At 49.2% G+C, this 25,323-nt stretch overlaps 1 protein-coding gene across 1 annotated transcript in view; it reads left to right on the top strand.

The window, feature by feature from the left end:
* The window catches only part of LOC146799863 (cystathionine beta-synthase-like), a 173,907-nt gene that overhangs the window by 34,592 nt on the left and 113,992 nt on the right, over nt 1-25,323 (top strand). Inside the window, exon 2 of the mRNA XM_085620758.1 lies at nt 13,319-13,620. Within this exon, the coding sequence (XP_085476884.1) occupies nt 13,325-13,620 (296 nt within the window). The 5' untranslated portion in view covers nt 13,319-13,324. The remainder of the gene's footprint in view (nt 1-13,318; nt 13,621-25,323) is intronic.

Raw genomic sequence — 25,323 nt, 5'->3', positions numbered from 1 at the left:
TGTATTTACAGTTTGGAATTATGGTGATTTTACTGCGGCCTCTCACGCCTCATTAGCTTTGATATCCTCCATTTAATTAATTTTTATTGAATATGTTACTATTATATATTAGATGTTATCACTATTTATTAGCACACTTTGTCCTTCTCATAATCCATTTAATAATATTTGTATTCCTATTTGTAACTTAGCTTATAAGTCTAGTTTTGAAATGTTATATATTTAATATCTATTGTATATTATCCATAGTTATATAGAGATTTTGCTGTACTTCCTTTATGCCTTATTAGCCTTCACTTTCCCCTATACCTAAGTCATTGTTCAATATGTCTTTACTATGCATTAGATAATGTCACTATTTATTCTTGTATATCTTTATGTATTCATATTCCTCTCACTATTTATTTAATAATGTTCCTATCTATTCTCATATTTAGGTCTACTTCCGTATCTTATTTATATTTGTACTTTTCTAATCTCCTTTCTCTACCCTATTCTTATATCTGTCTATTATGGGATTTGCATATATTTGATATCTCATTATCTATTCTATTATCTTTCTTTTTCCTTCTCAATTACTTTTTCCTTTCCTTTTATTTTCTCTGTTCAATCATCTCTCTATTTCTATTTATTTCTAAGTTTATACTATTCCGTTTAATTTATGTTCATTTATTGCTAAATCTGTTTTATTTATAGTTGTAAGTTACCAGCTAAATGTTATGCATTTTGTGATTATGAATATATATCAATTGGATTTATGCATCTTTCCCATATATTCATATTTATAAATGTTTCCCTTTATTCTATTTAGTTTTATTTATAATTATATTTATTGTTAAATAGATTTCATTCATAGCTGCAATTTGTAGTACTTTGTTCCAGATGATTTTAAGTCGTATTTAGGTAATAATGAACTCATCTCTCTTCAACAATCATTTTTATATTTGTTCGTTTTCTATATTTTCTGTACGCACATTTCGCTCTTCAGAATTTTCGTTATTTTCTTTCATAGTCCTCACTTAGTCTCAACCCTCTTGATGGCGTTCCTTCCCGTAGTGGCGCTCTAGTGAGCCCGGACCCGCAGCTAAAGTCTTAAGGTTTCTTACTCTTCTGATTTTCTTTACTCTTTTCTCCTGGTGTTTCTGTGGTAGGCCAGAGTACCCTTTTCCTACACTGTTTTCTTTCCTTTTCTATTCTATCCTCTTTAATCTATCACTTCTTCATTCTGACAAATATATTCACTCTTGAACTTTTAACTCTTTTTACATTGCCCTAATATGAAGAGTACTCATCCCCTATGTACCATTACCTGGAATGTTCATGGTCTTACCCACTACATAAAAAGAAAAAAATACTTTCTTATCTACAATCCAAGCACGTTGATGTAGCTTTATTGCAAGAAACCCATTTAGATGCACTAGAGTCTGATAAACCTTGCAGGGATTGGGTGGGAAAGGTTATCTACAGCAGCGTTCGAAAAAGCGAACCCACAGATACTGCTCCTATTCGTAAATGTGGTGTGGCGATTCTCATTCGCAAATCACTCCCTGTCACCGTCTCCAGAACGTGGTCAGACCCTGATGGCCGCTATGTGTTTGCCAAACTACGCATTGGGAATTCTTTTATCTGCCTGGGATCAGTTTACGCTCCGACAGGAAATTAGAAATCATTCTTCCTCCAATTGAACCGACTACTAACGGAGATTGATGCCTCACAATATCTTATTGGCGGAGACTGGAATCTTGTATGTGACCCAATTCTAGACAAAGCGGGTTCGTTGGATAAAGGGATTGCAGCAGATAGAGCCATCTTGGATGATATAATTTTAGATAACAAATTGGTGGATCACTGGCGTCTCAGTCATCCAACAGACACAGAATATACATTCTTTTCCTCCACTCATTGCACATTCTCCAGTTTAGATTACTTTTTAATGTCACATAGAGCGGTCCAATTGGTACTGGAGTCTCGCATCCTCGAAGCAGCCACGTCAGATCATTACACTGTTCTTCTGTCCCTTGATCTTGGACTCTCTCGGCCAGAGCGTAAACCATGGCGCATGAGCATTCAGCGACAAAGGACCCCTAAGGGTGAACTTCAACTGCAATCCCATCTTCAAGATTATCTTTCCATTAACAAGAATTCTGTAATTTCCAGTAGGACTGTCCGGGCTGCGGCTAAGGCCACTCTTAGGGTTCAGTTAATGCGCGACGCTGCGCTCGCTAATAAGCAGAATGCTGCGCGGCAAATAGAATTGTAACATGACATTCAATCTTTCTCTCGTATATATGCATCTAGCCCATCTTTACAGAACCGTAAATCACTTGAGCAAGCACGCATGGCTTTAAACAATCTGTTTACCTCCAAAGCTGAGTATGCTTTGCAAAGAATGACGGGAAGACGTTATGAGCAGGGAGCGAAGGCTGGGAGATTGCTAGCTGCACAGATGCGTCAAAGAGAGGCAGCCATGGCCGTCCCAGCTACTAGATCAACGCAAGGCGATATACATACGAGACCTCAAGAGATTGTCAATGAGTTTGCTTCCTTTTACCAATCCCTTTATACTCCAGGCGATCAATTAGATTTGGATAAAATATCTTCCTTTTTTACAGGAGTGGATCTTCCTTGTCTCTCTGATGACGGTAGAGCCCGGCTGGAGGGAGAAATCACTAAGGAGGACATTTCTAAACCCATTACTGCTCTACCTTACCCTAAAGCTCCTGGGGAAGATGGATTTCCTGTTGAATTTTACCGTTGGGCAGGACACAAGGTTATCGATACATTACATTCTGCATTTCAGGAAGCAGATAGGGAATCTTCATTAGGACCTCAGTATTACCCAAACCCGGTAAAGACCCCCTATTATGTAGTAGTTACCGTCCCATCTCGTTATTAAATTGTGATATCAAAGTTTTAGCCTGCATTCTAGCGTCCCGCCTCCGTAAAGTCTTACCCTCCCTAATACATCACACCAAGGTAGGCTTTGTTCCGGGGCATTCCTCTCAGAACCATTTACGCACACTAGCCCATACATTGTGATCTACTAAACATCTAACAGAGGATGCATTAGCTCTTTCACTTGACGCTGAGAAAGCGTTCGATCGCATCGAATGGGAATATCTTTTTGCAGCAATGCAACGATTTGGGTTAGGCGATCAATTTATAACTAAAGTCCGTTTGCTGTACGACAATCCTTCTGCTCAGGTGAACTGTGGGGGTTTTCTGTCTGATACATTTCAGATTCAGAGGGGTACACGCCCGGGATGCCCACTATCCCCTCTTCTTTTCCTTTTGGCAATGGAGCCATTAGCTGCAACAATCCGCCAATCTGCGGACATCACTTGTGTTCCCCTCCCAATTGGACACTCTAAAATGTACCTATACGCAGGTGATATACTAGTCACCCTCACAAATCTCTCCCGTTCTCTCCCGTCCCTTCTTACAATCATTGATGACTTCTCTTCTTTCTCAGGCTATAAAATCAGCTGGGATAAGAGTGAGGCTTTACTAATTTCTGATGGAACTACAAAGGCATCCATCTGCGGCTATCCCTTTCATTGACAGGTCTCACGCCTTAAATACCTAGGAGTCTCTGTTAATAAAGGTTTGGAAAACATAGTAACTGATAATCTAGCCCTGTTGATTTCTCAAATGCAATGAGATTTTGATCAATGGAAAATGTTAGTACTCTCTCTTTGGAGTAGAGTCCAAACCATTATAATGGTCACTCTCCAGCGTTTTATTTATATTTTAGGCATGCTCCCCCTCCAAATTCCTTTGTCTACGCTTCGATCGATTGACTCTAAAATTAAGTCCTTTGTATGGGGCTCTGCTAGACCTCGCCTTTCAATCACAAAATTAAAAGCCCATCAAATGTACGGAGGGATGCGTCTCCCATCCATTGAACACTATTCCCTTGCTCTGCACATCTCTCAGTTTTCTTACTTCCTGCCAGGTTTAAAAGACACTCCGCAATGGGTCCATATAGAGCGTCGTCTCTTATCCATGGATTCGGGTCTCTCTCTTTTGTATGGAAGCGGCACTAGCCGCTCTGATCCTAAAAACTCGGTTTTATCAGCTATGCATAAATCTTGGCAAAGAGGACACGTCACTGAATAACTCTAGTATACGCATTAACAGTCGTATGCTTTCTTGGCCGTTATGGCAAACAGCGGGCATCCATTCCCCAGATCAGCTTCTCCATGATGGCGAATTTAAATCCTTCTCACAATTGAGAGAGGAATTTAACCGCCCTATTCAACCTTCTCTTAAATACCTTCAACTATGTTTGAAGAAACATTTGGGATCCCCCCCTTGGTTGCTTCCAACATCTCCAATATTATCTTATTTATACGTGTGAGGAAGGCATAGAGGAGTGACTTCTGGTCTCTATAAAACCTTTACGCTTCATCTTTTTTCACAAACCCTCTCTCATAATCTCCGACTTAAGTGGCAAACTCGTTTATCAACTTCTTTTACAGCTATAGAACGGGATCACATATTAGAAGGCCTACATAAAGGTGTTAGTGAAACACGGCTTAAAGTTTGTCTGTTGAAAATTCTCCATGATTGGCATTGGTCGCCGGTCAAACTACATAAAGCAGGTTTACTTTCAAATGCTGATTGTTGGAGATGTTCCGCTCCTGGCTGTGACATAACTCACATTATTTATGAGTGTCCAAGAATTAGACCTCTTTGGAATTATGTTGGTAAAATAATACACTCTACAATGCCCTTACGTTTACCATTGACATCTGCCAACAATCTTTTGCATGACCTGCGTCATTCTCCTAGGCTTTCTAAAGCACAACATCGTCTCTTCCACACTGCTTTGGCTACTGCTAACATTTGTATTTTACGCAAATGGAAATCATCAGCCCCGCCCCCTCAAGAAGAATGGTCAGTGGCAGTGATTCGGACAGCTTCACATGAACGATTGATTTATAACCTGCAGGATCAAGTTGATCTATGTTCACAGACCTGGTGACCCTTCCTTAAAGCCACGGCCGTGGAAACTGACACCTCTCCTGTCCCTCTTAATACTCTCAGTCAAGTAGACTCATTTATCGCTTTTATTACTTGTCTAACAAGCTCTTAACATTACTACTTACTCTCTCTCTCTCATCTTGTTATATTCACTCCATATTAATTATGTTTCTTCTTCTTCTCTTCTGTACTCTGGCTCCACTTCTCCACATTATTCTTCCAGTTTAATCTTCCTTTTCCTTTCTTATCCTTCCATTCCTTTTGTACCTTAAACTTTTAATAGATGAATATTTTTATGTAATAATACATTATTTATGCTCTTACTACGAGGCTCTTATGCAAAATAACTGTTTCACATTGATATCCATTCCATTTATATTTATCAATTGATGGTGTGTGCTTCATTAATTCATTGTCTACATTGACTTTTATTATTTATTAATTTGCTTATTTAATTACTTATGTATCATATATTTATATATTCCATATTTATTCGTTTTATCCAACAGCAAAAACTTATTTTTCCATTACTGTCTTTCATTCTTATAATATTTATTACCAAATGTATTATTGCATTGTTCTTAACTTGTATTATATTATAAAACTCAAAATAAATTTCAACACAAATAATTTCCAATTAATGTTTTTGCATCAGAGCAGCAGAATGACAGGTTCTCAATACTGATCAGTCTGGCATGCACACCCTGCTGTGCACTGTACACCCTGCTCTGGGTGGTACACCCTGCTGTGCATGGTATACCCTGCTCTGGGCGGTACACCCTGCTGTGCATGGTACACCCTGCTCTGGGCGGTACATCTTGCTCTGAGCGGTACACCCTGCTCTGGGCGGTACACTGTGCTCTGATGGGTACACCCTGCTCTGGGCAGTACACCCAGCTGTGCATGGTACACCCTGCTCTGGGCGGTACATCTTGCTCTGAGCGGTACGCCCTGCTCTGGGCAGTACACTGTGCTCTGATGGGTACACACTGCTGTTGGTGGTACACCCTGCTGTGCATGGTACACCCTGCTCTGGGCGGTACATCTTGCTCTGAGCAGTACACCCTGCTCTGGGCGGTACACTGTGCTCTGATGGGTACACCCTGCTCTGGGCAGTACACCCAGCTGTGCATGGTACACCCTGCTCTGGGCGGTACATCTTGCCCTGAGTGGTACACCCTGCTCTGAGTGGTACACCCTGCTCTGGGTGGTACACTGTAGTCTGATGGGTTCACCCTGCTCTGGACGGTACATCTTGCTCTGAGCGGTACACCCTGCTGTGCACTGTACACCCTGCTGTGTGCCGTGCACCCTGCTGTGCATGGTACACCCTGCTCTGGGCAGTACACCCTGCTGTGCACTGTACACCCTGCTGTGCACTGTGCACCCTGCTGTGCATGGTACACCCTGCTCTGGGCGGTACATCTTGCTCTGAGCGGTACACACTGCTCTGGGCTGTACACTGTGCTCTGATGGGTACACACTGCTCTTGGTGATACACCCTGCTCTGGGTGGTACACCCCGCTCTGGGCGGTACACCCTGCTGTGCATGGTACACCCTGCTCTGGGCGGCACACTCTGCTGTGCATGGTACACCCTGCTGTGCGCCATGCACCCTGCTGTGCATGCTACACCCTGCTCTGGGCGGCACACCCTGCTGTGCATGGTACACCCTGCTCTGGGCGGTACACCCTGCTCTGGGCGGTACACTGTGCTCTGATGGGTACACCCTGCTCTGGGCGGTACACCCAGCTGTGCATGGTACACCCTGCTCTGGGCGGTACATCTTGCCCTGAGTGGTACACCCTGCTCTGAGCGGTACACCCTGCTCTGGGTGGTACACCCTGCTCTGTGCAGTACACCCTGCTGTGCGTGGTACACCCTGCTCTGGGCGGCACACCCTGCTGTGCATGGTACACCCTGCTGTGCGCTGTGCACCCTGCTGTGCATGGTACACCCTGCTCTGGGCGGCACACCCTGCTCTGCATGGTACACCCTGCTCTGGGCGGTACACCCTGCTGTGCATGGTACACCCTGCTCTGGGCGTTACATCTTGCTCTGAGGGGTACACCCTGCTCTGGGCGGTACACTGTGCTCTGATGGGTACACGCTGCTCTTGGCGGTACACACTGCTCTGGGTGGTACACCCTGCTCTGGGTGGTACACCCTGCTCTGGGCGGCACAGCCTGCTGTGCATGGTACACCCTGCTCTGGGCGGCACACCCTGCTCTGCATGGTACACCCTGCTCTGGGCGGTACACCCTGCTGTGCATGGTACACCCTGCTCTGGGCGTTACATCTTGCTCTGAGGGGTACACCCTGCTCTGGGCGGTACACTGTGCTCTGATGGGTACACGCTGCTCTTGGCGGTACACACTGCTCTTGGTGGTACACCCTGCTCTGGGTGGTACACCCTGCTCTGGGCGGCACACCCTGCTGTGCATGGTACAACCTGCTCTGGGCGGCACACCCTGCTCTGCATGGTACACCCTGCTCTGGGCGGTACACCCTGCTGTGCATGGTACACCCTGCTCTGGGCGGTACATCTTGCTCTGAGGGGTACACCCTGCTCTGGGCGGTACACCCTGCTGTGCATGGTACACCCTGCTCTGGGCGGTACATCTTGCTCTGAGGGGTACACCCTGCTCTGGGCGGTACACTGTGCTCTGATGGGTACACGCTGCTCTTGGCGGTACACACTGCTCTGGGTGGTACACCCTGCTCTGGGTGGTACACCCTGCTCTGGGCGGCACAGCCTGCTGTGCATGGTACACCCTGCTCTGGGCGGCACACCCTGCTCTGGGCGGTACACCCTGCTGTGCATGGTACACCCTGCTCTGGGCGTTACATCTTGCTCTGAGGGGTACACCCTGCTCTGGGCGGTACACTGTGCTCTGATGGGTACACGCTGCTCTTGGCGGTACACACTGCTCTTGGTGGTACACCCTGCTCTGGGTGGTACACCCTGCTCTGGGCGGCACACCCTGCTGTGCATGGTACAACCTGCTCTGGGCGGCACACCCTGCTCTGCATGGTACACCCTGCTCTGGGCGGTACACCCTGCTGTGCATGGTACACCCTGCTCTGGGCAGTACATCTTGCTCTGAGGGGTACACCCTGCTCTGGGCGGTACACCCTGCTGTGCATGGTACACCCTGCTCTGGGCGGTACATCTTGCTCTGAGGGGTACACCCTGCTCTGGGCGGTACACTGTGCTCTGATGGGTACACACTGCTCTTGGCGGTACACCCTGCTCTGGGCGGTACACTGTGCTCTGATGGGTACACACTGCTCTTGGCGGTACACCCTGCTCTGAACTGTTACAGCACTGGCCTCGGGCATATGGTGGATGTTTACGTGTTTACACCCTGCAGGATTGGCTTAACATTATGGCTTTCTTCTGTTATGAACTAATGCCTACGACTCAACATGCATGGTCTCATCGCGCCACGGCTTGACTTAGTGTGTGTATTACAGGCATATATTCAGAATGGAAGCCTGATGTGTTGTATTTGCCAGTGCTTGTTTACATAGTGTGCCACACCGCAGGGTTTGCAGTTGGTAAGTGCTGTAAATACTATGTATTACTATTTAGCAGCACTCCGTTTATTAATGTCGGGAGGAAGGCTGGATTGATCATGCTGGGATTAAAAAGTGTGGCTTTCAGGACACATCAGATGTCAGCCGGGAGAGATTAACTCACTGAATACCTTAAATCTGTCGGAGAAGAAGAAACGCATTAATTAATTCCACCGAGCTGCAGCTGCTGCTCCATTTTTATATCTCAATATGCAGTGTCCATGCTGCACGAAGTTTGCAGTAGAATAAAAATCTATCAATATTTGGTGTCTATATTTAATGCCCAGTGAGTCAATGCAGCCCTTTCAAATGGTGCGTGTTTACCAAAGATGGTGGATTTTACGCAGTTATCATGGAGCACGTGCAGCCCGAAGCGGATGCACGTGAGGTCACATCCGGTCACAGTGAGCTCCACACAGTCCCATAAAGTGCTCCCATTGGAGCCGGTTGTAGGCGGTGCCCATCCACCTTCAAACTGGGGGATCATGAACGAGGCATGCGTTGGAGTCATCACTAAGCAGATTTGGTACTCTGCTCGCGAGACAGGAAGTGCAGGAGAATGGAAGAAAGGCGTGAGGTGAAAGTTGGGCGAGGCAGCCATGGTGTCCGTCAAATTAAGAGGCAGGAAGTACAGTGTGGTGGGAGAAGGAGGTATGAGGTGAAAGCACGACGAGGCAGCCTTGGTGAGCATGAGATAAAGAGGCAGGAAGTGTGGGGTGTGGAGAAAGAGGTATGAGGTGAAAGCAAGATGAGGCAGCCTTGGTGAGCATGGGATAAAGAGGCAGGAAGTGTAGTGTGTGGAAGAAAGGTATGAGGTGAAAACATGACGAGTGCTCTTTGGTAAGCATGAGATAAAGAGGCTGAAAGTTTAGGGCAGTAGGAGAAAGAGGCATGGGGGAAAGTATGACGAGGCAGCTTTTGTGTTTGGCAAGTCAGCCATTTGCCAGCCCCGGCGGTGAGCGCTGAAGGAAATCTTTGACTTCTGCACTTATATTTTCACAGTAAAGCACTGATGCAGAAGTTGTAAATGAAATGAAATGGGGGCGCCATGAGGCCCTTGCAGACCCAGGGGCCAGTGAGGTTACACAGACCCTCATGAGGCCCATGAAGACCCAATGGTAATGTGGGGGTACCCAGCCCCTCTTGAGGTCTTTGTAGACCAAAGGGTAATGTGGGGGTACACAGCCCCTCTTGAGGTCTTTGCAGACCCAAGGGTAATGCGGGGGTACACAGCCCCTCTTGAGGTCTTTGCAGACCAAAGGGTAATGTGGGGGTACACAGCCCTTCTTGAGGTATTTGCAGACCCAAGGGTAATGTGGGGGTTCCCAGCCCCTCTTGAGGTCTTTGTAGACCGAAGGACAATGTGGGGGTACACAGCCCCTCTTGAGGTCTTTGCAGACCCATGGGTAATGTAGGGACACACAGATCCTCTAGAGGTCTTTGCAGACCGAAGGGTAATGTGGGGGTACAAAGGACCTCTTGAGGTCTTTGCAGACCCATGGGTAATGTGGGGGTACACAGCCCCTCTTGAGGTCTTTGCAGACCAAAGGGTAATGTGGGGGTACACAGCCCTTCTTGAGGTATTTGCAGACCCAAGGGTAATGTGGGGGTACCCAGCCCCTCTTGAGGTCTTTGTAGACCGAAGGATAATGTGGGGGTACACAGCCCTTCTTGAGGTCTTTGCAGACCCAAGGGTAATGTGGGGGTACAAAGCCCCTCTAGAGGTCTTTGCAGACCCAAGGTTAATGTAGGGGGACACATACCCTCTAGAGGTCTTTGCAGACCGAAGGGTAATGTGGAGGTACACAGCCCCTCTAGAGGTCTTTGCAAACCCAAGGGTAATGTGGAGGTACACAGCCCCTCTTGAGGTCTTTGCAGACCCAAGGGTAATGTGGGGGTACACAGCCCCTCTTGAGGTCTTTGCAGACCAAAGGGTAATGTGGGGGTACACAGCCCTTCTTGAGGTATTTGCAGGTCCAAGGGTAATTTGGGGGTACACAGCCCCTCTTGAGGCCCTTGAAGACCCAAGGGTAATGTGGAGGTACACAGCCCCTCTTGAGGTCTTTGCAGACCCAAGGGTAATGTGGAGGTACACAACCCTTCTTGAGGTCTTTGCAGACCCAAGGGTAATGTGGCGGTACACAGCCCCTCTTGAGGTCTTTGCAGACCCAAGGGTAATGTGGGGTACACAGCCCTTCTTGATGTATTTGCAGACCCAAGGGTAATGTGGGGGTACACAGCCCCTCTTGAGGTCTTTGCAGACCCAAGGGTAATGTGGGGGTACACATCCCCTCACGAGACCCTTTCACACTCAGAGGATTGTTTTCTGCAGGAAGGTGCCCCTTCCTGCACAAAAACAATCCTGCGTGCAACGCGGGCACCCTTGCTGCATTGTCCACGTGCCCCTGCATTGGCGCTAGGCAGCAGTTTGTGCGACAGCCCAAGGAAAGGATAGGACTTTGCCGTATTGTAATGAATACGGCACATGCCTGCCCTGTGCCTGCAATGCAGTGCAGCAAGAACACGCGCTGCGTTACATTTTGATAAAAATGACCCATAGGCGCTTCTTTACAAACCCCTTGCACCACCGGAGTGTCACATTTTCCCATCTTAAAAGTGCCGCACCAGCGGCGCAAGGAGACTGTAAATAAGCCTCCTAGGGGTAGATGTTCAAACATTTTCTGCTGGATTAGCATCGCAAAAGTGACGTTAACCAGCACAAAATGTTTTTTTACCAATTTAATTCACAGCGCAAAACTTGGTCTGCTTTGGAAAGTGCCCTACAAGTAACGCATTAGCACCAAGGGGTACATGGGAGTTCACAGGCTACCACGAATGCCTTTTGACGCAAAACCCTATCTACAAACATTGCTAGACAGGGTTTAGGGTCAAAAGATAACGCCATCTGAAAGGAGGCATTAAAAGGACAAATGTTTTCATTTCTCCTTTCTTTTCCTACTTTGCATGCGAGCTGCACTGTGCTGCGCACTTACAATGTGGAAAAAGAGTCTGAACTTGTCTAGGCATAGTATTTTGTATTGGAAGAGTAACCTTCCAGTATAAAGCCTGTGGTAGACTCAGGCACACAGCCTTGCACTATGGCACTAAGGTGTGGACCTGGCGCACAGCTGCAGAAATCAGCAACGCATCCTGCTCCCTCCCTGTCACGCAACGCAGCGCAGTCTCTCTGGGGGTTGCGTAACTTCTTTGAAAACCTGCCGCCAGTCTCTTGTTTCTTCTGTTCTTTCATTGCCCTCTCTCTCCATCTTATCCTCTCCTCCTCACCTCTATCTTCTCGCACCCTTTTTGAGGTCGAGATTAGGCAGTGCATGTGCTGCTCTGCAATGCATGCTGTATTGTGGCATGGACTTGCTCTGTGCACTCTCCACCTATATTTTTCATTGGCCTGTGTGATTCTCCTTTGGAAACTGTGGCTTTTCATTGGTCCCTCCTTAGTACCACCTTGTCTCAATTTGTAACCTCCCATAACCACACTCCCTGTTACATGTGTCATTACTCTGTAGGCTTTAATCACATGCTTCGAGCACTATTTTGCTAAATGGATTTCTGCCCTGCCGTTGCAGGCCGGACAAGCTCTCTCCCAACACTTTCATTTTTTTATTTAAAAATGGCGCCGCCCCTTTCTTTAGACACCGCTCGAGTAAAGAAGTGGGCACGGCCGCCATTATCGTGAAAACGAGTGATGGGGCGCTTTTACAAAAAAAGCATTTCTTTGTCAACTTGATAAACAAATGTTTTTTATGTGTGCCCATTCAAAAAAGGGAAACACACTGGGTGCCCGCAGAAAGGAAAGAAAACAAAAGGAAATCTTTACTGCAGCTCTATCCGCTCAGCGGGGAAGCCAATACTATAATATCTGCTGCACTACCGAAACTCACCCCTTAATGCTGTGCGAGGCCCTTTAGTCAAAACAAAATGTTGCCCATACCTCAGCGTGCGGTGGGGTCCTAGTTTGATGGGACCACCACAAAATCATTCGGCACGGCATACTTTTCCTTTCTAGGTTATCATCTGGGTCCTCATCTTCAGGGACCCCAAGATAATCACTTTTCGTACTGGGAGGTGATTGATAAATCCACTCTTCCATGGTTGGAGCTAATGCTCCGCAGCTGGGAGGATGTGTTGAGGGTCATTTTCCCCCCTTTTTTCAGAAGAGCCAGGTTTAAAGAAAAGTGCGCAGCTGTATAATGTGAAACTGGGGTATGGGGCACTTTTGCAACAAAATGCATTTGTTTGTCAACTTGACAAACAGATTTTTTTTGGTAAAAGCGACCCATACTGTGCTTTCACTTTAATGGTGCTCCGGGCCCTTTCTTTAGCCGAGCTGGGTCTTAAGAAAGGGGTACGGCCACCATCAATCTGAAAGTGTGCCATGGGGCACTTTTGCAGAAGTTGCATTTGCAATGCAATAGGTCTCGCATTTGCAAGAGTTTGAGCTATTGGCATTGTAATGGCTCAAACTCTTCTAAATGCGAGACCTATTCCATTGCAAATGCTCGTCCTTTCTTCTTCTTCTGTATTATTTCTTCCTTTTTCTTATATAAATCTATTTTTCATTCTATTTGTCTCCCCCTGTTCCATCTCACTCTTTCTCTCCATCCAAGACGCCCCTCTCCCTCTGTACTTTGTCCCTAGCCGTCCCCATCTCCATGCACACACTCTGGATATGAACATGTGACATGCTTGTTTTTGTTTTGTTTTGAGGTCTGCACATGTTTCTCTTTTATTTCAGCTCGACATGTCGTCTGCCACCCCAGTCAGACGCAACTCCATCCCACCAGACTTCTGTCCGGTTCCTGTCCTCCAACTCATCAACCAATGGGAGGAGACCCTGAAGATGGACCCCCCAGCGTGGCAGGCCACGAACCACAAACTCACGAGGGCCCGGTCACATGGCGCGTCATGGAAGCCGGCAGGAAAGTGCCCAGTGCAGAATGGTGAAGAATGGGTCCCACCCAGTGCCCCCAGCAGGTGCACCTGGAGGGTAGGGAGACCCCTGTCCGACTCGCCCCACCACTACCAGAAGAAGGCACTGTGAGTATATGTCATAGGCGACCAGCTGTCCACAGGCCCTGTGTTGTGGCAACATCTCACCTTCTTCAGGTCATAGCTCGGTCACGGTTAACTTGGGGGCACTCTCAACTATATTACTATTCCCAACCCCCCAAGAGTCCTACATCTTCTCAAAGTCTACGCAAACTCCTGCTTTCTGAGGCAGACAGAGAAGCCTGAGTAATTCTGGTGGTAGATCTGTTGTAAAGCTCAGGTAAGACAGGGGGGACCACTTGCTCACAGCAGATAAAGAATAGGTGGGGCAGGTGGCTCACTCATCGGGCTTTTGTTTTCTTCTGCGTGGCTCGCCAAAATCAACATTTTCAACACTATTTGGTTAACTTTTACCAGTGGCCATGCCTCGCTTTCCCTTTAATAATACCGCCAACGCGCCGTGCTTTTCATCTGCAATCTGAAGGCAGCACTCCCGCCTCTTACTGGGACCTCAGGCATCCACCCCCTCTACTGTTAGTACATTTCTATCTAATTTAAACATCTTTAAACTATCTTTAACGTATCTGAAATCCTGTATCGCACTCGTGTCTCAGTGTTTTGTTTTAGACTTATTAAGTGTATTTTCCTTCCTGGAGGTGTATTTAACATACTCGCACTTTAATGTTCTCCTAGTTTCAGAGTGGCTGCCTTGCTCCCGCTTACGCAACCTTTCTGCGGTGCCGCCCCATGCACATTCGTCTGATCGCCCATTTTGGGTTGCTGCTCCTTGCTTCGTCATGCTACCTGTGCTGTCCCTGAAATTGTTTTGTTTACACACCTGCGAGTAAAACAAACATTCTCATTTACAACGCCAATAGCTCTAACTTTCACAAAGGCAAGAACTATTGCATTGCAAATTAATTTTTTCATGGGCCCAGGGAGATTAAGTGATTTGCCAAGCATCACAGTATGCCGAGCTGACACGAGACTCGAACCTGGTTCCACAGTTCCAAAGTTGTCAACTCCGACAGTAATGCAACGTCCTGGGTAGAGGGAGGGAGGCAGGCAGAAGCCACATCAAAGCTCGGCTCCTTATGAGCTGGCGGTTGCAACAGGACCTCGAATTTAACAGAGCCCGGCTTCAGGCTCAAGCCTGGCTTGAACTTTCAGTGGCTCACCCCTCTCTGCATTTTGAGGACAAGGCCTCCATGAGTTTAGTAAATGCATATGTACGGGAGATGCGTGCCTTACTGCAGAGGGTTCTGCACTACCTTTAGAATGATGCCCCCTGCGTAGGGCAGCCACCTTTCCAAGAGAAACATACTGGCCATTTGTTGATGTTCTAAGAGTCTGCAAAGGCCTGGATGTGGTACTATATAAGGCTTTAAACAAAATCGAATGTATTAATTTGTAATATAACTTTTCTGCCTTTGTTTACTCAGGGATGGTTAACGCAGCACTAGAACACATTTAAAGTGCTTTCTGTTTATACGAGCTATTTTAAGTATGTACCAGCTTTAGTAAATTTGTTTATTTTTGCACCAGCCTGGACATTAAAATAACGGTGGTGCCTGTAGAAAACCAGCCAGGGGGAAACTACACTGCTACATGCGACCCTACTTCTGTGGTGGGTAGGACTCCGCATGAACAGGGTGGGGTCAGGTGAAGCTGGCACATGTAAAAGGCTGGTATGTCTGCCCAGAAGAAAAGAAAGGCGTGGCCGCCATTGTTGGTGATTAGGAGCGGTAGCCGCGCAGTTTAAAAGAAAACTTTGAATGATGTAAAAATAGAGTTGGGTGAACTGCGTGGCAGCCATTTTTTTAAGATTAAGGGTATCGTACCGAAGCCAAGAAAAAAATTAAGCATACAGGTGCAGTTAATAAATAAATAACGGCGCATGGCGAGCGCTGCTTGAGGACAGCTGAGCACCAGCACTGCTTGAGGACAGCTAAAGAAAGAAATAGTAGTTAGAAGTGTTAAAATAACATGCAGGGTAAGAGCCCATGTGACGGGGCCAATACATTTGGGAGATTAAAATGTTTTAAGAGGGGGGACTAGTAAGCTATTTCACCAATGAAAAGCCCAAAGACAGTCAGAGGAGGCACTACAAAAGATGGGGGGAGCTTAGAAAACATGGGAATGGCTTCAAGCCCATATCCTTAACATAGCATGTCTCAAAGAGACAGCGCAGGCACTGCCTAGGCGAGACCTAAAAAATGAACGTGATCTAGTGTATTGTGACTGATACTCACGTAAAGTGCTCCAGTACTTTAGGTCGAGTTCACACTATACAAAAACTACAAACAAAATGCACAAAGAGGTAACAACAAAGAATTTACATAAAAAGAAAATACAAATAGAGACCCCTTTACTGGCTGATTTGTACAAAGTGAAACCAGACAAACTGAATAAATTGCGGCTTACCCCTTAAATTGTGTGATTATAAGCAAATATTTTATTTCAGCAAAAGTGTTTTTTAATTCATTATTGCTTAGTAAATCTTTTTCACATATGTGAGCACAAAATTCTAGTCACACAAAACCTATTGTGTTTGATTCAATAGACTGTAATATTACTCTATAACAATCTGGGCCACGTACGAGGTTTACATGACACTTGTCTTGCCCCTTAGTTCACTAATGATTCATGCTTAAAAACTATCACTACTGCTCAGTGCAGTGTTAGACTGTTACATATTAATGTCCTGGCTTCCACAGGTCAAAACACTGTTTTGAATGTTGAGGAGGCTTTGTCATGTTTTAGGTGATGTTAGTTATATGATTTACACAGCAAACATTTCCAGGGCTTGGCCCGGCTTGTGCACGGGCTCTAAAATCCGAGCCAGACCCGTGGCCCCACAAGAAGCCCTTGCAGACCCAGGTGTAAGTGAGGTTACACAGCCACTGATGAGGCTGTGCTCTGGCTCGGCTATCCCTGTTATTTTGTAAGGTCGCCCATCTCTGCCAAAATGCCAGATGTAGCGAAAGTGACATCAAGCATCCTTTGACCTACAATGACATCAAAGAGTTGACCGCTTGTCCCATTCTTAGCTCCACAATAAAACCTCCTCATTGCGGTTGAGAAGCTGAGCGAGTGGACTCTGCAGCAAGTGAGCATGGCCCCTAGAGCTGCCTTCATTACCTGTGACACAGAGGTCTCAAAGGGGGGGGGGGGGGCAATGGGCACATAGGGAGTGGCATGGGCAGCAGGTATGACCCCCAGCTGCCCCTTAGTGGCGTTAATATAGATGCTCTAAGTTATTTAAAGACAGATAGATTTATAGGAAAATCAACCAGACCAGTGCAGGCTGACTCTACTGGGCACATGCCCCCATCCCCCAACACACATGTGCCACAGAACCCCGACCCATCCAGTCTGCCTGAACCCTGCACATAAGAACCCCAGACCCATCCAGTCTGCCTGAACCCTCCACATGAAAACCCCAGGCCCTTCCAGTCTGCCTGAACCATGCACATAAGAAACCCGGGCCCATCCATTCTGCCTGAATCCTACCCATAAGAACCCCAGCCCATCCATTCTGCCTGAACCCTGCATATAAGAACCCCTGGACCATCCAGTCTGACTGAACCCTGACCATAAGAATCCCAGGCCCATCCAGTCTGCCTGAACCCTGCCCATAAGAACCTCAGGCCCATCCAGTCTGCCTGAACCCTGCACATAAGAACACCAGCCCATCCAGTCTGCCTGAACCCTGCTCATGAGAACCCCAGGCCCATCTAGTCTGCCTGAACCCTGCACATAAAACCCCCCCAGCCCATCCAGTCTGCCTGAACCACTCACATAGGAACCCCAGACCTATCCAGTCTCACTGAACCCTGCACATAAGAACCCCAGGCCCATCCAGTCTGCCTGAACCCTGCACATAAGAACCCCAGCCCATCCAGTCTGCCTGAACCCTGCACATAAGAACCCCACCCCATCCCATCCAGTCTGCCTGAACCCTGCACATAAGAACCCCAGGCCCATCCAGTCTGTCTGAACCCTGCACATAAGAACCCTCCGGCCCATCCAGTCTGCCTGAAGCCTGCACATAAGAACCGCTGGGCCCATCCAGTCTGCCTGAACCCTGCACATAAGAACCCCAGGCCCATCTAGTCTGCCTGAACCCTGCACATAAGAACCCTCCGGCCCATCCAGTCTGCCTGAACCACTCACATAGGAACCCCAGACCTATCCATTCTGCCTGAACCACGCACATAAGAATCCCCGGCCTACCATGTCTGACAGAACCCTGCACATAAGAACCCCAGGCCCATCCAGTCTGCCTGAACCCTGCACATAAGAACCCCAGCCCATCCAGTCTGCCTGAACCCTGCACATAAGAACCCCACCCCAGCCCATCCAGTCTGCCTGAACCCTGCACATAAGAACCCCAGGCCCATCCAGTCTGTCTGAACCCTGCACATAAGAACGCCAGGCCCATCCAGTCTGCCTGAAGCCTGCACATAAGAATCGCTGGGCGGGGGAGGAGCCAAGATGGCGACCGGGACGGCAGCGTAGACTCCCGGCCCCGTGAACCTCCGTATCCCGCACGGATATCCTGCACGAGATCCTTAGTCTGCGCTATGCGATCGTGTTTGTGAATGAGAGTGGCAACCGATCGTGTGACTCCGAGGTTTCTGGCTGCGGTACCGCCGGAGGAATGTGCATTTGAACTTTGCGGCCCGTGCAGCCCTGGAGCCGGGACCTCGAGTGGACGCCTTGGCCGGGTGGCAGTTCAACAGCGGCCTGTGGTGACTGGGTGGAGTCGGTCCACCGGAGCGGTGTTAACCTCGGCCTGCATTTCGCCGTGGTCGCTCCCACTGCTAAGCGTAGCGGACTGAGGGCATGCCCGGGGGTGCAATTCTCAGATTCTCCGGTGCTTGCCCCTGCCTTTGACTGTGAGCTGCCCGGACGCCGCCCGTGGCTCGCCCTGATCCTTGCGGGCTGCTCCCGGATTTTCGCGGGAGCTGGTCCGTGGTGGGGACGACTGTTGCCCGTGACCACGCAACGGATAAATTTTTGCCTGCCCCCGGAACCCTGTCTCCAGCGACGTGGACCTCGAGGCGCTTGTCCCTGGGTCCCGGCCCCAATACGGGTCGGGCCTCCCCGGCGGCCATCTTGTTGCGATGCAGCCTACCATCCTGTCCACTGGGTCGCAGCAGGATTGGGAGTGTGTGACTTTTGGGAGTGTGACGGAGCGATCGCAGAGAGCTGTGCTGGGGTACGGCGACCTCCTAGAGGCCCTTGGTGCCCTTCATTTCTCCTTGGCTCGTGGCGTCGGGGTCCTGGGGAGTAAGCTCGATGGTGTGGCATCAGCGTTGGGACAGTGGCGGCCTGCCTGTCCACAGGTACACGGGGACTTCCCACACTGCACACAGGAGGACAATGTCGCGGCCACCCATGCGATTAGTGCACAGCTGGACACTCCGGACAGTATGCTACCGTGTGATCGGCTAGCTGAGGGTTTGATCTGTTCCGGAGGTATTGGACCTGAGTGGAAGGTGGTGGCCTCGTCCCGTGCACGGCCTCCGGCGACTCAGGGACAATTCCAGCAACAGTTGTCTACTTTGGCTGATTCCGCCTTCCTGGACCTTGTGTGCAGTGCAGATCCTGGGGCAGCACTGGGAAAGACGTCCCTCCATGATGCGGACTGTGTTGGTACTCAGAGACTTCCACCCCACCTGTGTGCGTCGCTTCCCGGTCGTTTTTGGACACTCCTTTACCTTGGAACATCGGACATGGCGCTGGGTCGAGGGGTAGGCATGGGCAGAATTGCAAAGAGTGGTCAAGGATAAGGCTGATCCTTCGGGGGTGGTCATCTAGTAGACGGGCGGACTCAGGGGTTGCGTACTCTCATGACATAGCTATTAGCATATTAAGTGAATAATGCTCCCCATCCCTTTTTTGATATGGTCGATTTTGTGCTGCTTATTGTTTGCTGTGGGGAGATCTCACCGTGCGGGAGGGAGAAGCCGGGGGTATGTTTTGAAGGCCCTCCTCCAGTTTATTATACTTTCTCTACCCCCCGTCTGGGTGGGTTCTTTTCTTACTCCTTTTTCCCTGTTTCTTCTATATTTCGGGTCTAGTTCCAGGGCGACAGGCACACTGCTGGGGGGTGGGGCCGTACTCATTTGCAGAGGTGCAGGGTGGGGGGTTGGGGGAGGGGATTCTTTAGTCTCTCATCTCTTTTTCCATGGCCTCCTTTTTCTTCTCCGCTTCTTCTTGTTTTTTCTTTTCTGGGATCAGCGTGGTACACCTCCTTTGTTGTGAATCGTTGCCTTTTCATGTGTGCCACAGTTTCCGGGGTGTTCTCTGGGCGTTAGGGCGGGGGCCTGCAGGCGCAACTGTTTATGATATTCTTCCCCATCCTGAATTTCCTGTGTCTGTGCCATTGATCCAATAGATTGCTGTTTATTGCTTACGTCTATTATTCTGCCTGCCTCTTATCGCTGTTGGGAAATTGTTTGGCACCTGATCCTACTGTCTTGTTCCATTATAAAATGAAAAACCTTTTCTCTCCTGGTGTCCTACCTGCGCTGCTCACTGGTCGGACTATGTTAGCATGAAGATTCTGCTCTCCGAGGTGCCGCCTGTGTTCACATTTGATCTTTATTGCTCTGATTGCTTAGCGGCCGGCCCCGGGGGGTTGTAGGCCCATACTTGTTATTGCTTGAAATGTCAATAAAGGTTTTTCAAAAAAAAAGAAAAAAAAAAAAGAATCGCTGGGCCCATCCAGTCTGCCTGAACCCTGCACATAAGAACCCCAGGCCAATCTAGTCTGCCTGAACCCTGCACATAAGAACCCCCCGGCCCATCCAGTCTGCCTGAACCACTCACATAGGAACCCCAGACCTATCCAGTCTGCCTGAACCACGCACATAAGAACCCCCGGCCCATCCAGTCTGACTGAACCCTGCACATAAGAACCCCAAGCCCATCCAGTCTGCCTGAACCCTGCACATAAGAACCCCAGCCCAGCCCATCCAGTCTGCCTGAACCCTGCACATAAGAACCCCAGGCCCATCCAGTCTGCCTGAACCCTGCACATAAGTACCCCACCCCAGCCCATCCAGTCTGCCTGAACCCTGCACATAAGAACCCCAGGCCCATCCAGTCTGTCTGAACCCTGCACATAAGAACGCCAGGCCCATCCAGTCTGCCTGAAGCCTGCACATAAGAACCGCTGGGCCCATCCAGTCTGCCTGAACCCTGCACATGAGAACCCCAGGCCCATCCAGTCTGCCTGAACCCTGCACATAAGAACCCCAGCCCATCCAGTCTGACGGACCCTGCATATAAGAACCCCAGACCCATCCAGTCTGACTGAACCCTGCACATAAGAATCCCAGGCCCATCCAGTCTGCCTGAACCCTGCACATAAGAACCCCAGCCCATCCAGTCTGACGGACCCTGCATATAAGAACCCCAGACCCATCCAGTCTGACTGAACCCTGCACATAAGAATCCCGGGCCCATCCAGTCTGCCTGAACCACGCACATAAGAACCCCAGACTCATCCAGTCTGCCTGAATCACATACATTAGAACCCCAGACTCATCCAGTCTGCCTGAACCCTGCTCATAAGAACCTCAGGCCCATCCAGTCTGCCTGAATCCTGCACATAAGAACCCCAGGCCCATCTGGTCTGCCTGAACCCTGCACATAAGAACCCCAGCCCATCCTTTCTGCCTGAACCCTGCACATGAGAACCCCAGGCCCATCCAGTCTGCCTGAACCCTGCACATAAGAATCCCGGCCCATCCTGTCTGCCTGAACCCTGCACATGAGAACCCCAGGCCCATCCAGTCTGCCTGAAGCCTGCACATAAGAACCGCTGGGCCCATCCAGTCTGCCTGAACCCTGCACATAAGAATCCCAGCCCATCCTGTCTGCCTGAACCCTGCACATGAGAACCCCAGTTCCATCCAGTCTGCCTGAACCCTGCACATAAGAACCCCGGCCCATCCAGTCTGCCTGAACCCTGCACATAAGAACCCCAGGCCCATCCAGTCTGTCTGAACCCTGCACATAAGAACGCCAGGTCCATCCAGTTTGACGGACCCTGCATACAAGAACCCCAGACCCATCCAGTCTGACTGAACCCTGCACATAAGAACCCCAGACCCATCCAGTCTGCCTGAACCCTGCACATAAGAACCCCAGACCCATCCAGTCTGCCTGAACCCTGACCATAAGAATCCAAGGCCCATCCAGTCTGCCTGAACCCTGCACATAAGAACCCCAGGCCCATTCAGTCTGCCTGAACCACGCACATAAGAACTCCAGGCCCATCCAGTGTGCCTGAACCCTGCACGTAAGAACCCCAGACCCATCCAGTCTGCCTGAACCCTTACCATAAGAACGCCAGGCCCATCCAGTCTGCCTGAATCCTGACCATACGAATTCCAGGCCCATCCAGTCTGCCTGAACCCTGCACATAAGAACCCCAGACCAATCCCGTCTGCCTGAACCATGCACATAAGAAACCCAGACCCATCCAGTCTGCCTGAACGCTGCACATAAAAACCCCGGCCTATCCTTTCTGCCTGAACCCTGCACATGAGAACCCCAGGCCCATCCAGTCTGCCTGAACCCTGCACATAAGAATCCCAGCCCATCCTGTCTGCCTGAACCCTGCACATGAGAACCCCAGGCCCATCCAGTCTGCCTGAACCCTGCACATAAGAACCGCTGGACCCATCCCGTCTGCCTGAAGCCTGCACATAAGAACCGCTGGGCCCATCCAGTCTGCCTGAACTCCGCTCATAAGTACCCCAGACCCATCCAGTCTGCCTGAGCCCTGCACATAAGAACCCTAGACCCTTCCAGTCTGCCTGAACCCTGCACATAAGAACTCCAGGCCCATCCAGTCTGCCTGAACCCTGCATATAAGAACCGCAGACGCATCTATTTTGCCCGAACCCTGCACATAAGAACCTTCGTCCCATCCAGTCTGCCTGAACCACGCACATAAGAACCCCAGACCCATCCAGTCTGCCTGAACCACGCACATAAGAACCCCAGACCCATCCAGTCTGCCTGAACCCTGCACATAAGAACCCCAGACCATCCAGTCTGCCTGAACCCTACTCATAAGAACCCCAGCCCATCCAGTCTGCCTGAACCCTGCACATAAGAACCCCATGCCCATCCAGTCTGTCTGAACCCTGCACATAAGAACGCCAGGCCCATCCAGTCTGACGGACCCTGCACATAAGAACCCCAGACCCATCCAGTCTGTCTGAACCCTGCACATAAGAACTCCAGCCCATCCAGTCTGACGGACCCTGCATATAAGAACCCCAGACCCATCCAGTCTGACTGAACCCTGCACATAAGAATCCCAGGCCCATCCAGTCTTCCTGAACCACGTACATTAGAACCCTGGCCCATCCAGTCTGCCTGAACCACGCACATAAAAACTCCCGGCCCATCCAGTCTGCCTGAACCACGCACATAAGAACCCCCGGTCCATCCAGTCTGCCTGAGCCCTGCACATAAGAACCCCAGACCCATCCAGTCTGCCTGACCCCTGCACATAAGAACCCCAGACCAATCCCGTCTGCCTGATCCACGCACATAAGAACCCCAGACCCTTCCAGTCTGCCTGAACCCTGCACATAAGAACCCCAGGCTTATCCAGTCTGCCTGAACCACGCACATAAAAATCCCCGGCCCATCCAGTTTGCCTGAACCCTGCACATAAGAATCCCAGCCCATCCTGTCTGCCTGAACCCTGCACATGAGAACCCCAGGCCCATCCAGTCTGCCTGAATCCTGCACATAAGAACCGCGGGCCCATCCAGTCTGCCTGAACCCTGCATATAAGAACCGCTGGGCCCATCCAGTCTGCCTGAACTCTGCTCATAAGAACCCCTGACCCATCCAGTCTGCCTGAGCCCTGCACATAAGAACCCCAGGTCCATCCAGTCTGCCTGATCCCTGCACATAAGAACCCCGGGCCCATCCAGTCTGCATGAACCCTGCACATAAGAACCCCAGACGACCCATCCAGTCTGCCTGACCCTGCACATAAGAACCCCAGACCCATCCAGTCTGACTGAACCCTGCACATATGAACCCCAGACCCATCCAGTCTGACTGAACCCTGCACATAAGAACTCCAGTCCATCCAGTCTGTCTGAACCCTGCACATAAGAACCTTAGTCCCATCCAGTCTGCCTGAACCTTGCACATAAGAACCCCAGCCCATCCAGTCTGCCTGGACCCTGCACATAAGAACCCCAGGCCCATCCAGTCTGCCTGAACCCTGCACATACAAACCCTTGTCCCATCCAGTCTACCTGAACCCTGCACATAAGAACCTCAGGCCCATCCAGTCTGCCTGAACCATGCACATAAGAACCCCAGGCCCATCCAGTCTGCCTGAACCCTGCACATAAGAACCCCAGACCCATCCAGTCTGCCTGAACTCTTACCATAAGAACCCCAGGCCCATCCAGTCTGCCTGAACCCTGCATATAAGAACCCCAGTCCAATCCCGTCTGCCTGAACCATGCACATAAGAACCCCAGACCCATCCAGTCTGCCTGAACGCTGCACATAAGAACCCCACCCCATCCCATCCAGTCTGCCTGAACCCTGCATATAAGAACCCCAGTCCAATCCCGTCTGCCTGAACCATGCACATAAGAACCCCAGACCCATCCAGTCTGCCTGAACCATGCACATAAGAACCCCAGACCCATCCAGTCTGCCTGAACGCTGCACATAAGAACCCCAGGCCCATCCAGTCTGCCTGAACCCTGCACATAAGAAACCCAGCCCATCCAGTCTGCCTGAACCCTGCACATAAGAACCGCCGGGCCCATCTAGCCTGCCTGGACCCTACTCATAAGAACCCCAGCCCATCCAGTCTGCCCGAATCATGCACATAAGAACGCCAGGTCCATCCAGTCTGCCTGAACCCTGCACATGAGAACCCCATCCCATCCAGTCTGACTGAACCACGCACAGAAGAACACAGGTCCGTCCATTCTGCCTGTTTTTCAGACTGATGCAGGGATCTTCACTTTTACAAGTTGTAATATGTCTTTTGGTAGATGACACAATTATGTGAATATAACACGTGAGAATCCCAAACATCAAGAATAATTTTGTAATAAATCCCATTTCAAAGAAAGCCTAAAAATGAGGTTCAGGTCAGAAAAATATCATAAATGAAGTATCGAATCCCAGGCCAGGAAGATGATTAAAAGTTTAGAAAGCACACCAACGTTTTCTGTCAATTTAAAAAAAAAAAAGAGGGAATTAGAGAGCCCCTTTAATGGCGCAGAATGAAATAGGATATAAGATGTGAAAAATGGGGAGGGAAACAGAGAGGCATCAGAATGGGTACGTGACAAAAAATTCAATTCTGCTGTGGCTAAAGCGCTGTCTTCAGTTGCAACAAGCATTGGCAATGCCAATATGTCTGGCTTATGAACGAGAATGCCTTTTGTAATGTTGAAAGGTTTAGGCACTCAATAAGTCATCATACATGCACCCTTTACTCATCTTTGCTCTCATGCATCCATATACAGTCTGCTCCCCGAAAAACGCAGCCACAATAAAACACACACACACGTTTAATATAATATGTAAGATAAATTAAAAGAACACCAGCAGTAAAATAAAAACATGCTGCCGCCTAAACACAGTGGACAAATGCTTGCAATAATGAAACTAAACCTAGCAGCTCTGTCTTCCAGAGGTGTTGTAAATACTTGTTGTTTTAGAGTTTCAGCA

The sequence above is a fragment of the Triturus cristatus genome, chromosome 8 (genome assembly GCF_964204655.1).
Source record: "Triturus cristatus chromosome 8, aTriCri1.1, whole genome shotgun sequence".
NCBI lineage: Eukaryota > Metazoa > Chordata > Amphibia > Caudata > Salamandridae > Triturus > Triturus cristatus.
Note: the sequence above shows the minus strand (reverse complement) of the source record. Positions and strands in the feature narration are given on the sequence as shown.